Raw genomic sequence first — 14,381 nt, 5'->3', positions numbered from 1 at the left:
TTCCTCTCTTCTCTCCTTTCTTCACTCTTCTTTCCTTCTTCCACTCTTCTTTCCTTTCTTCTTTCCTTCTTTCACTCTTCTTTCTTTTCTTCTTCCTTTCCTAACTTTTGCATTTCATCCACTGGTATTTCCTTCAGGAAATGCATTTTCTAGTTTAGTTTTGTTGTCCATGTAGCTGCCAAATGTGAGGACCTGCCTGACAGTCCATACAGTAACCGTTGTATTTGTCGTTTGGAGTTGAATTTGGCCCGTTACTCTTTTGCTACACTGCTCTGAAGGGTATTAAGTTGTTTGTCCACTGTATAAATTCAATTTTTTTCCTCTCCAACCACTTGTAGAATCCCATGGTGTAACTAACAGGATGTTGGAATGGGAGGGCGGAGACTTCAGAAACAGAGGAAAGCTCCGAAATCAAAACGTTTTGTGTGGAGACCAAATAGATTAATAACCAGTTTTTTTTATTTCTGGGTGAACATGGAGGTAGGTTGCAATGTCTATGTTCATACAACTTTTGATAAATGGACAATAGAACGCAGTTTATAGTTCGCTCGCGAGTTTGTGTTTACCTGCTTAGGCTAGGTATTTCCTGAAGTGTGATGCATGAAAGAATGATTTGCGTCGTCGTTTTTATTTAAAATGCTATAGATACATGAGTGTAATGGCGTTTTGCATAATTCCTACGTTTGTTTCTTGAATTAATCGCATTTGAGCCTGATTGCAGATTGGAGCCTAATCTTTTAGTTTAACGAGTGACAACTAGCTTAAGCTAATTGTTTAGCCTAATAGAACAGGCCTCAAATGCCTATGGCTCGTCAATGCAGTTTACAGGACGTTGAGACAACTACCAATCGTTATCTATATGTCCCACTTGGGAATAAGTTGACTTTGGGGAGAAATCAAAAAAACGAATGAACACAATTTCGTTAAGAAAAGCTTTCTGAACAGCCTTTCGGTTTACCTTTTACAATTATTAGCCGGAATGAATGCAACTTGTAGGCAAACTCGTAGGCTAGGTTTAGCTGCACTGAAATTATTAAACAACCACTTAACCCTCAATACATTACTGTGATTTGTGTATGATTTAATTAACACATATTAAAGCCCACGAAGTCAAAGAAAGGGCGTATTTGAGTGTTTTTGAGAACATCATTTGAAGTTTACAATGAAAAATCACATTTTCTCATTGCAAATTTATTTAACCACTTTTCCGTATCGCTAAATTTCCCTCGGGATTAATAAAGTATATCCATCTATCTAGATGCCATTGAGGCTATGGCCTTTGGTTATTCCAGCAGTGATGGTCTTGGAGGCGAGATTTCCTCACAATCATTAAACAAAGAGAAAACTATATAATAAATAATGTCTCAAGGTTTGTAAAAATCCAACCACTTTATCCAGGTGGTCTGGCGCATACCATTTTTGTGTGTCCCCTCTGCCAGTGTAGGCAATATCAATCTCCATGAGGTGGATCCAATTGCAATTAGTGGTATTTGTGTGTGCGTGTGTGTGCAAACCGTGTCTGTTTGGGTGCCCTAGTGGTTGCAAAGATGGGGAGAAGTGTAGTAGGCCTATACCTTTCAGGTGTGGTAGTTGATTATAGAAGTGCAGTGGTTGCCCGACAAAACTAAGTACCTATGCATGATTAAGTTGAAATGGAGTGAATGAAGTCATTGTACACCATAAACCTAAGAATAGCTGTTTAAAAAAAAAAAATTGGATAGCTTGGCATCGGTGCCATGAAGCCATTTAATCCAGTGTTGGCAACTTCCGGTAATGCTAACGTTATCTAGAAAATCTCTGGTTTAATAGTCTAATGTTGGTGCTGCTTGAAGAAATATATTAGTACACGGAATTGACGTCTCTTGTAGGTCCAATGTTCCTGCATCACAGTGGAAACGGAACCACTGAAAGGGCCCAAAGCATTTATGTCAAAACCGTATGGATTTAAAGTTATACAGATCTTACCCCCTTTAAATGGCTTAGGCCTAAAAAAAAAAAAAGTTTGGTTCCTGTTGGTTGTTAATTGAGGTCATGGGTAGGTAGGGAATTTTATTTTATTTAGTTTTTTTATTTTATTTTTCCAGTGAGTTTTTTTTTTTTTTACAGCAGCAATGGATGCTCCCAGCATGTTAGACACACACACACATTTGTAGTCAAAATATGTAGTCAATACAACCTGGACCATTGGCATTGAAGACATTTCAAGTAATATTTAATTAATACATTTAATAGTATCAACTCTTACAATACTCTGTTGATAGCGACGTTACCTAGAGATGCTGTCTGCTCAGTTAAGTTTTCAGTGAATAGTGACAAGTTCAGTTCGTCTCCCATTCAGTGGCAAAGTAGTTGACCATAGCTACTATGTGCCTTATACAGGGCTCTCAAGTTTTGAAGACAGGCAAGAGTGACATATCCCCCCGACCACGCCCCAGCCCGCCGTATTCCACCCGCTCCGCCCCTGCTGTATGCCCACAGACCAGACCCCCCCCCCCCCCCCCCCCATATTATTCTTAGTGTTTTGTTAATAATAATTGCTCAGACTTGCAGAAAAGATTTGACACATGGCACTGACAATTCGACCAATTACAAAGTATGTATTCGATTTGAGAGAGAGCCAGAGAGAGAGAGAGAGCCAGAGAGAGAATTATGACATCCCACGCACCTTGATGGGCACAGTAGTTCTTTTGGCGGCAGATAGAGCACCAGTATTATGAGCTGGTGCTTCCTACAGTAATAAATGGCCATTTAGAGGTCCATTCACTATCAAAAGAGGTCTTGTAGGTGGCTGCTCCTGGACTTTTCTCCCTTTTGTTCTAGCCATCTCCTTCACTGTTTCTTCCACCATCTCCTCCTCCACCACCTGCACTGTCTCTTTCTCCTCCACAGCACTGTCTCGTTCTCCTCCACCTGCACTGTCTCTTCCTCTTCCACCATCTCCTCCGCTAATGTGTTTATGCTCATTTGTTTTTTACCTGACATCTTTGAAAGACAGATGCAATGATTAATGCATCCATGGCCAGGATATTTAAACATGCTAGTATGACTAATGAGCTGGCGATTCACAACTCCACCAGATGTTAAGAAACCTCGGAATCTGAATAGACTGTTAAAGCAAACGCATTCACAAAAAATAATGCCAATAACATCATTGAATATAAAGTGCTGCCTAATATTCGTTCGAATTATATCCTATATATATTTTGAATAGGCCTACTTGAATTTATTTTAGCCTATAAACAAAGTTCGGAGTCAAAACAATAGTAAAAAGGCAGGCTGTAGCCTAAAACTGTGTTGGCTACAAACACTCATTAAAAACTTTTGCTAATTATCTGGGTAATATTCTCTAACTGTAGTCAAGTCATTCCAGGATGCTTTATTTCCATTGGTTGCTGGATTTAATCTTACCCATACAAAAGATACATATTTTTCTGATTGGATATTGTGCACCTCACGGCAGAACTCGAGGGGATTCGGGGAGACGTGCTTGATTCCTCCATGGTGAGGGCAGCGCGGCCAGGTCATGTTTGTGCGCTGCGGCACATTAAACAGCCAAGAGGTTTTTTTTTCAGCGTGAGAAATACGATGTGTAGCCGGCGGGAGTGCGTGACTAAAGACGACCTAAATGAGTGACTGTCACGCTCAATGCGTGACTCTTGTGACGAGCCCTGAACTTATACATTTCCAATGCTTAAATCATCATTGTTCGACATGTATGTGAGGCATTGTGTGCGTACATAATAAAAGTAAAGGGTTTCATGAAGTTACGACTGTGCTAGGTAGTGTATTATGAGTGCACGTTGCTATTAGAAGCGATTAGCATGCTAAGCGGAGATTTAGTTATGTTCTGATGTTGATTCGCTGTAATAAAGATGGGTTCATCCTGTTAAGATTTCGACTGGATGAGCTATGAATGAGATTCATGTTGCCTAGTGTAATGTCCACTATTCTATGTATTGAGTAATATTAGTTGTGTCATTGTTATCGTGTAGCAATAACTCATGTTAAAGTAATTCAGTGCAGCGCTAATTAGTCCCCATTCTCATAGCAGACACACACGTACGATCACATGCATCGTCATGTAATGGAAATTGATGAATGCACATTAAAGTGAGATAAAGAATAGTGCTTTGGTAATCGTGGGTCTTTTAGATTTCATACCCAATCTAACAATTGTGTTTGTCACGCTATTGCATGGGCAAACAATGGAGACCACGCATATATCCACCTTTTTCCCGCAACCATAACACGCGCTACCGATCCAGTCGTCTGCATGCAGATCTCACGTGAAGTCGTTGTTTTCACGAGAGAATACGCTCATCCTTGTACAGGATGAAGAGGTGCTGTACAAAAACGTAATTATAGTCTGCCTTTTTTTTTCTTCCCCAAGCTCATAAAATAATTTGGGTCACACATAAATTGACAGGGTCGGTCGGAAACCGGAACCAAAACAAATTTTTTTTTAGGCCTTATTGGCGTATACATAAAATCTTACGGAACACACAGTACTGAACATCAACTGAATTTGTCTTTCTTTTGAAGCTTTGCACAAGGAATTTTCTATGGATTGTATTGTGTTTCTTAGAGGGTTATACAGGTCAAAGTTTGTCAAAACAAAAATGCGAATTATTTTAAAAATCGAACTAGATCTCCATCTAGGTAGCAACCCTGGGTCGGGCTAGTTTTACACCCAGACAAAATCTGTTTTAATGAGCCAACACTTGCAGCTTCTGTCTTCACTAGACTGTAGCCAACATGGCATCTAGGTAGAGGCGTAAAAAAAGTGCAAAAAGGTGGTTGGAATTATAGTTGAAACTATTTATTTTTTTCTTTCTGAGGACCCTCTGGCACCCCATCAATGAAAAGGATCCCTAGGCTATGGGTCTCTTGACCCCACTTTGAGAGTTTGTTGACCTATTCTTAAAATGTAATTATTTAAAATATGTAAATGTATGTATACATAGTACATACTGTATAGCTGTGCATCATCTATTCAGAGAATATTATATAAACGAAAATAAAGCCGTTTTTTTTTCCCTTGCCCAATGAGAATTGATAAGAGAATCGATCGATAAGCAGAATCGAAAATGGAATCGGAACCATTAAAATCTTATCCACTCCCATCCCTAGTCACATCTTACATCCTTACATCATATCTCTTACAATTTCAGATAACTTAAATTCGAGGGTATGATTGAATGTGACGACTGCGGTACATCTGTGCAGTGTCCAGTTATGTGAACTAATACACCGCAACACACATCTGCATACAACTATTTATACAAAAAGGAAAAAAGGTGTTTCAATGGTGTATAGTACCTTTACACTACTTTTGCCCTAATTGGTAAAAGCAGACCTGGCCTGGCATCATGGCACACAATTGGGTGCTGTGGGACCAGAGGCCTATTGTCTCCGTTTACATTATGTGTCCTGGGGGAAACCTGTGGCTGTTGGACCCTTAGTTGCCTTGCTTTTGGTTCTACACCACCGGATAAAGAAAAACTTGAGCCACTATCGGACCAATGCTTGGTTGGTTGTTATCTAGTCTGATTGCTAGTTATAGACAAACAATAATATTTACTAACGCATATTTAAAATTATTTGTGCAGGACTGTGTGGTTTAAAGCGGAACCTCGGGCATAGTATAAGTAGATCATTTATGCAAATGTCATGTCTTTCAGAGGATGATCTCCAGTGGAGTGGATTTCAGGTGAAGAGGAACTTCTAACCAAGAAAACACATTTACAGAAGGACTGCGTCAGGAGTTTAATCATTCCAACATCACATTTACAGAAGGACTGTGTCAGGAGTTTAATCATTCCAACATCACATTTACAGAAGGACTGCGTCAGGAGTTTAATCATTCCAACATCACATTAACAGAAGGACTGCGTCAGGAGTTTAATCATTCCAACATCACATTTACAGAAGGACTGCGTCAGGAGTTTAATCATTCCAACATCACATTAACAGAAGGACTGCGTCAGGAGTTTAATCATTCCAACATCTGCATGGAGACCATGTTGACCTGGAGGCTGTTTCATATTTATGTGGTCCTGCAGGGGGCGCTCAGGTCCTGTTCTGCCCACAGTCTTTTCACCTGTGAGCCCATCAGGGTGCAGTGGTGCCAAGGCATGCCCTACAACATGACTTTCTTTCCTAACATGTTGGGACACTATGACCAAGACATCGCCGCATTGTCGATGAAGGTAAGAAGAAGAGATATGATTCATATTATGATATGTTTGAAAGGGTCTAAATTGATTGGAGAAAAGAACAGTTGCAATGGCATAGCTATCGATTAAGAAATTCATTCATTTTTAGCAATACCAGGGGTTTTTCTAGAAAATAATAGTAGCAGGGAGCACCCCCCCCGCGCGAAAGCCGAGGGAGCGACGCAACACCATTTCGAAGAGCCACACGAATCTAGGTTCCCACTTTTGGGGGGGATAAGCCCCTACATAAAACCTATTATTTTTTCCAGTGACCCAACAAAACTAGGGGGGTCTGGGGGCATGCTCCCCCATAAGATTTTTTTTTGAAAATAACCTTTTAATAGTGTCCTCTAGTGGGTTTTAGGAAGAGAAATTAACAAATTTAGATTTTAGATATGGCACAAAAATAATCATATTGAAGATATCTGCTGAGATAGGTGCTAATTATATTTAATGTCAGATATCCTCTGTTCAATTTTCAAACTCTCCCTCACTATATTACATTTTTGCTCGAGCAATATTCCATGACATCTGATACGATGCCAACGTGACCGTTTCAGAGTACTTCGTACATTTCCAAAAAAAGCAGAGTCTGTTTCTCTGACTGGCGTTTCATAGTATGTACCTTGTGCTTGCCCAGATCTGTGCCGTTAGGAACTCCTTGGCTTTGTAAGCATTGTGTGTGGAGAGACGGCGCTCCAAGTTTGAGGCTTTCAAATGCGACCGTGACGTCTGGCATATTAAGGGGTTTTCCAAATAATTCCTCTCATTCAGGCAAGGACGTCCGGTGTTCATCTTCATATTTTCGTTTAGCTTTAAGCCATGGCATTCTTTCAGTACTGCTAGTCTGACTAGTTACTCTCTGAGACTGGGTGCACACATTAGAATGTTTCATGTTTTGAACATTAACGTTACTTGTCTCTCAAGATCGCGTGATGACAAAATATACATGAATAAATACCCCATTCAAATCGGACAGCTTTTCCCCAGTATTTCCAAATATATTGCGTGCAAAATATGCATTTTAGATGTTTATTTTACAATTTGAAAATTCTGTACACCAAGAGAAAAGTCAGTGAGCACTCGAGCTGGAGCCGAGCCGCACGTCAGCCGGCAAAGAGCCGCAGGTTCGCCACCCCTGTTCTATACTGCAAAACTTCAATATTTGTTTCAATCACTGAATGAAGCTGGCCATATTTGGGACAAGAATCGCGACCTTAAACTCTTGATCAGCACTCAGCATTTGTTTATCATTGTCGTTCATTGAAACCGCTTTGTGCAGAGAGAACTGGAATGGTCTTGAATACTTAATAAGTTTAACGTTAGCATGTCAACATGTCGACTCGGTCTGGGAATTTTTCGAGTAATGATAACTTATTTGAGGATCAGACACATTGTCAGGTGGTGGTGTTGGGATATTTTCGCGGAGAAAAGATCGTTTTGAGAAATAGTGTATGTTGTACGGCAGCATGTAAGTACAGGTCCAAGTCTCAGTCTGACAGGTGCAGTCGGCATTTCGGTAGGAGGGCGCACGCCGGGAGTATCGGGGCTCAGCGCCCCTGTTCCCTTGTTTAGAAAAAACCCTGAATACCCTAGATGTGTGTGTGGAATGTGCCCACACCGAGGGGTTGGAGGAAAGTTAGGGGGCCTACGCTCAGACTATTGGGTTACATCCGGACAGATGAGCGTCGTAGTAGCCTTGTCAAAAAGTAAAGGCTGCTGGATTCAGGTTTTTCTCCATCTTGAAGGGATAGGTCCTTTCCGATTTTGGCAATATTGCTGGAAAAATGTAGCCTGGATACCAGAGCGAACTTAGCCCCGCCTACAACATTTGAGGTCTGGAAGTCCGGTCTGGCATCGCTCCGTTGGGGAGAAATTATCAAATCTCAGAAAACTGACCTAACCAATCAAATTGTCAGAGCGGGCTTTGTACGATGATCGACAGATGATAAACAGTAACGTAATAAACCACGTCACCAAAGACCGCTTGGTTTGAATTTGTTTTCAACAAAGATGGCTGCCGCTGGAGAGCTGAGATGTGTAGGCTAGATTCTGCCATCAAATCTGTTTAAGGAGACATCGACAGTGCATTAATTCCGAAAGAGGAACAGAGAAACGTGATCAATGCATTTGCATGGATTAAAGTTTTCCGTCGCTATGACGGATTTCCGTCAACTCGGCTCGCATAAGGCCAAAAATGAGACACTGATATGATTTGCACATTTCAGCGTCGGAAATACACGAGAGCAAAGGGCAAAACTACCCCTAAGAAATATAATTTTGCCCCTAAAATTACTAGGAGAGTAATACTTATTCAATGAACGTGTCAAAAACATTGTAGCCTATATGACCCGGTCAGTTGCCATTTAATGTTTTGATTTTCGCCTTGACTGTTGCGTGAAGAAACAAACGTTCTAACAAAACACATTTGGAGCGCTTTCTAATCAGACCTGTGACTGCGAGAGTGAGGAGAGATGAGGACCAGCGCAGTCTGTCACCATCTCAGGTTCTAAAAGATAAAATTCACACACCCAGCGACTGTCAAAAATGAAAGCTAGATTGGCTTGTGGTGGAGGATGACGACGACGTTGATAAAAAGACCCGGTTTTGTTTTCAAGGCATGTCGGAATTGTGGACAACGAGTTGCCCAAATCGTTGTCAAACCAGCACAGGTAAAAAAAAAAAAAAGTTAAATGTTATTTCACAAGTTTCTAAAAGTGCCCCCAATTTTTTTGTTAAATGCCCCTGGATTTCAGCAAATTATTTTGTCATTTATAGCCCATTAACAAGAATGGTGAAGTTTTGCAAAAAATATTGGTTTTATGCCCTAGCTTTGAACTAGTAAGTGATAATAGACCACGTGAAGTTCAAATATCGAGGCGGTATGCAGCCACGACCCAAAATGAGGGCCAATTTTTTTTTTTTTCAGTCAGATGATTTCTTTTTGCTTTAATCCCTGCATTTGTCGATCAAAAATATGTTTTTGCCGTCCTTCCTACGTGATTCAGTAAAAGTTAAATTCATCAGCTGGCCCTGGTCACATACTTCGTTGCTCTGATTGGTTCTAGGTATATCCAATTGAGCGAAGAGGCATTTTTTCCCCCCTGGTTTGTTGAAACACGCCCCATAATCACAGCCCAATGGAGCAGTATCAGACCAATTTTAGTTAGAATATGACATCGTCAGGCTAGGAAAAATTATGTCTGCGATCTGTTTTATGTGTGAATCGAATGAGATATCTCTTTGACGTTGGATGTTAGTCAGATGCCATCGAGTGTGGATGGGTGGCTAGATAGCATCTTCAGGCCAGCTTTTATCTAAGGTAGTATAATTTCATCTGGTTTAATAGTTGGGTGTCGGCAGCATAGCAAAGTTAATGCCATGCTTCCTCATCACAGCACCTAAGGGTAGCATGTACAAAGAGAAGAGCAGAGGTCCAAACACTGAGCCTTGGGAAAATTCCATAACTTACTCTTTAGTATGACTGGATGACTCATTGTGGACATGTACAAACTGAAATCAGTCAGAAAGGGAAAGCCTGAACCAGGATTGGGCACAGCCTGTGATGCCAACACAGGGCCGTATTTTCCCATGCACTTAAGTGAAAGGATATGCACTTTTCAGTGTTTTCTCCCTTTGACTGATGTCTGTGATTTCTCTGCCATGAAGGCAGGTACACGCTTTAGGCGGAAAAAGCCCAAAATGTCTACTACACCTGAATGTATAACGTTTAAGGCACAGTTATCATTCACATTCTCTGACATACACTAGAATTAGAGCTCTGTCTGTCCTTTGCATCTTGTGTCAGAGAGGGGTGGATATATGCACACATCTTAAATCATTTTTAGTCATCAGTGGTATAGTGTATTGATTTCTTGATTATTGAGTCTTTAATAATATGCTACACAACATGATCTCAAGCTGAGATGTTGAACCTTGCATTCTGTTGCAGGCTGCCTTCTGCTCAACAGTGAGGTTTTAAACCTTAGGACCCGAAGGTGCAAGACAGTGACTTTGATGGATTCTTAGAAAGGCAGTCTGTAATTGATTTCAGGCCCTTGGCTCTGGCACTAGAGCGCTAAATATATCTATCTGTATGTCCATACATTAATGCAATTTATTGTAAAAATTAATTGTCATGTTAATGTAAACACTACCTAATTAGGACAGGATATTTTTCTTAGTAGATTGTCAGGGACAAGAAGGTGTTTTTGAAATAGAAAACCCACTGATCCAATATAGATTCCTAATGAGCTTTAATGCAAAATTAGAAATGTAATACAAAATTAAAACAGTGCCAACATTGCTGAAACAAACTTTATACATCTTACAGTCATTGTAACTGTACAATATTAACTGGAGACTAGTAAATCACTCTTGCTGTCAAGGAAGAATTTGTTTCTTTTCTTGAATATCTCAAAAAGTAAAGTTTTAGAGCTTAGAAACCGTCATAGTGCATTTCTAAACATGCTTCATACAGCGGTCATTTTGAGACCAAATTCAAGTGTCTACAGCCTTCAGAAGCTGAGATACTGATGCACTCGATGCACGCTAAAAGGGCGTGGCAAAATCTTGATTTTTGTTCGGGTTACAGTAAATGACCGTACCCTAGTTTTGTTCCTCATGGTCAAATTAGCCAGAAACCTTTGAGAAAAGTCATGCCGCTCATACTTCATACTAAACCTATGTTGAAACTACCAAAGTAATATTACTCCTAAACTGAATCTGGCATTGTTTTGAAAATGTTTCTGAATGCTTCATATGTATATAAATGAAGGTTTTAAGAGCTATTATATATATATATATTCCCACAGCACTTCATGCCCCTTGCCAACCTCCAGTGCTCCCCAGATGCTCATCTCTTCCTGTGTCAGGCATTCGTCCCAGAATGCATTGAGCCCACATTTGTGGTGTCACCATGCCGGGAGCTGTGTGAGAGAGTCCATATTGACTGTGCAGCAGACATGCAGGTCTTTGATTTGAGCTGGCCCCCTGAACTACTCTGTGACCGGTATGTACTCATTTACCTTAAAAACAGTCCAAACAGATACAAACTTCCATGATGATGTGAACATTCAAACTTTGATATGATCTTTTAAGACTTTCCTAAGGAATTCAATAATGTAGCTAAGTTGGCCATCTACTGTAAGGAAAAGGTAAGAATAAGAAGTTGAGTTTATATTGGTCATGCAACAGATTGTACATTGACTGCCTGCAGATTTGCCAACCAAACCTTTGGTTAAATTTGGTAATTAATGCTGACAAACTTGTACAGTCTAGTTAATTTAGTTAAGCTTATTGTGAGAGGAACATAAGTGCTTTATCACAATAATGGTGGGAATATTTGCAATAACAATGTTAATGTTAACCAATGGAAAACATATCAGAAAACGTACTTTCAGTCTACATTCAGTTTTTTAAACCTGGAAACACACCACCTCAAAGTAAATATGTAGTACAGCTGATGTAAGCAAACTAACAAAAATTATATTGTGAATATGATGCCTTGTTTACACATGAAATCATCAGTTTTGATTACCAAATGCTGTGTTAATGCAGAGTTAATAGCAAGGTCATGCAAGTCTGTAGTGGTGGCCTAAGAACTCTGTTGATTTGTTGCAAGCTCGTGCAAGTACTACAATGAGGATGAATTGTCGTACATTTCAACAAGGTTAGCTAATTGAAATGACTTAGCCTGTAAACCACATGTGTCAAACTCAAAGCCCGGGGGCCTGATCAGGCCCGACAAGCCATTTAATCTGGTCCGCCAGCTCCTCAGAATGTTGCAAAAATTTCCATTGATATGAATGTTTTTTGAACATTTTATTTTCCCTCAGGATTAATAAAGTATCCATATATTTATCTATCAGAGCTTGTCTCCCGCGGCCGCTGGTATGTCGAACGCACCACAAATTCTGCAAGTCCCACAATGCACTGTCCCCGCGTTGGTAGCATACATCAATTTAGGGAGCGCTTGCCCCACGGTCCGTAGGGCCAATAGTTTTCCGCGAAAACGGAAAACGGACGGAATACGCGGAATGGACCATCTGAAACGGAATGGACCATTGAAAATGGAATTGCAACTTTTCAAACGGAAACATAATTTTGTGCATCAAAATCGCCCAAAACCCCCTGTATTTTACCCTGTAAGACTGAATTTCTTACAAATAAACACAACAACGATCGCAACAATGAACAAACATTAATTAAAGAACAAAAGCAGTCCGAAAATGTCACGTCTGCGCTGAACTCTGCTCCGGCCAAGCCCCCCTTTTCAACGGTTGTCACGTTCATTTGCTCTTCCCAATCGCATTAAAAACCAAAAATGTTAAGTCTTCTGTTCTGTTGATGGCTGGCAAACAACAATCTAAGAAGGGCACGTATTATACCCCTTTTCCACCAAAGCTGGTTTTGGGCTGGTTCTGGGCTGGTTCCGGGCTGGTTCTGGGCTCTTTGGTTTTCCACCGAAAAATAACTGGCTCCGGTTCCAAAAAACAGGTTCTAACTCAGCACCAACTTTTAGGTGGGCCAGAAACAAGAACCGGTGACGTCGGGGTTCGTCCCTAGGTTATGGGCGGAGCTACCCCAACAGAAACAGAATTTTCCACCGCCATTTTTTCCCCACCGTCAACTGAGTGAAAACGGTGAAAACGGTGAAAACGGTGAAAACGTAAATGAAAAATCCAAGGACAACAGACCAATTAACAAATTAAAAATAATAAAGAAAGCTTTCATTCATCAAAATGTTTTGGTTTGTCTGCCTAGTATACATTAACTCTTTCAATCGGACTTGTTTTTTGTGTATGTTATCACACTTAAAATTAGCTGTTGACCTAGCAAGTTTGTGTAGCAGTTAGCACTAGCTGCCTTGAGGTACTGCTACAGTTGTTATGCTAGTCAACCATCATGAGCTGCATTGCCTGTTCGTTTGATCTACGTGAGGAAATATAGAAAACCCGTAGTTGTATCATTAACTGACCCCGTAATGTAGTGCTGATTTTGTATTGTTTGTACTGCAGAAGACGTGCCACTTGAAAACATAAACAAAATTGCTCTTGACCAAGCAAGTTCATGTAGCAGGTTGCTAGCTAGCTGCCGTGAGGTATTGCTACAGTTATGGCAACTAGTAAGCATATCAGTAGTAGCTAGTCAACTCCTGTCATTAATTGCATTGTCAGTCGTTTGATCTACGTGGGGGAATATAGAAAACCCATTGCCAAGTAAACAGAACATTAACTTAAGCTTGTATGGTACTGCATGGTATTAAAAAATGAAACATAATAGAAGTTTTAGCGACATTTGTTTGCCTTCTCCCTGGAAGAAAACCACTCGTGAATAACTACTAACATGTCAAAACATTCGAAAATGTTCAGTTAGGACAACAGAGGCATATGACGTGATTTAAAGACGTAGCTAGCCCTACTCTGGCTCTCAGTCGGTGGAAAAGCAAGCCGGTTCCAAGATAAGAACCAGCACCGAACCGCATAAGCACCAGCCCAGAACCAGCCCAGAGCCGATTTGGGGAAAAGGGGTATTATTCACTGAGTTCCCAAAGCAGTCTTCTTTATGGGGACTAATTAGCACTGCACTAAATTACATTAACATGAGTTATTGCTACAAAATAACAATTACACAACTAATATTACTAGATACATATAAAAGTTGACATTATTCTAGGCAACATGGATCTCATTCAAATCTCATCCAGTCGAAATCTTAACAGGATTGAACCCATCTTCATTACAGCGTATCAACATAGCTACATCTCCGCTTAGCATGCTAATCACTACTAATAGCACTAGCAGGTAGCCCAACATTTGGTATTTAATACACAATCTATCACAGTAGCAACTTCATGAAAACCCTCACTTTCATTAGGTATGCACATAATGTCTCACATACAGGTCGAACAATGATGATTTAAGCATTGGAAATGTATAAGGCACAGAACGGTCAACTACTTGGCAACAAACTGAACTCGTCACTTAGTCCGTGAGCCAGAGCCTCAAAATATGGAAACCGTTACCGAAAAAGTGGCAAAGGCTACCATACATTTTCTGAAAGCCTGGAATCTCAGCTTTTCAATGATGTATGATGGCCATCTGACAAGAGTAGCTGTTTTGAGTTATCACACATAATGTAAACTAAGGTTGAGAAAATAATGCG

General features: G+C 40.3%; 1 protein-coding gene across 1 annotated transcript in view; it reads left to right on the top strand.

Annotated features, from left to right (window-relative positions):
• The first annotated feature begins 348 nt into the window (after positions 1 to 348).
• Positions 349 to 14,381, top strand: part of fzd6 (frizzled class receptor 6) — a 37,019-nt gene continuing 22,986 nt past the window's right edge. Inside the window, exons 1-3 of the mRNA XM_080851211.1 lie at positions 349 to 480; positions 5,682 to 6,209; positions 11,030 to 11,226. Coding sequence (XP_080707337.1) covers positions 6,012 to 6,209; positions 11,030 to 11,226 — 395 coding nt within the window. The 5' untranslated portion in view covers positions 349 to 480; positions 5,682 to 6,011. The remainder of the gene's footprint in view (positions 481 to 5,681; positions 6,210 to 11,029; positions 11,227 to 14,381) is intronic.

Source organism: Sprattus sprattus (genome assembly GCF_963457725.1).
Source record: "Sprattus sprattus genome assembly, chromosome: 14".
In the NCBI taxonomy this organism is placed as follows: Eukaryota; Metazoa; Chordata; class Actinopteri; order Clupeiformes; family Clupeidae; genus Sprattus; species Sprattus sprattus.
This window is presented reverse-complemented; position numbering and strand designations above follow the sequence as displayed.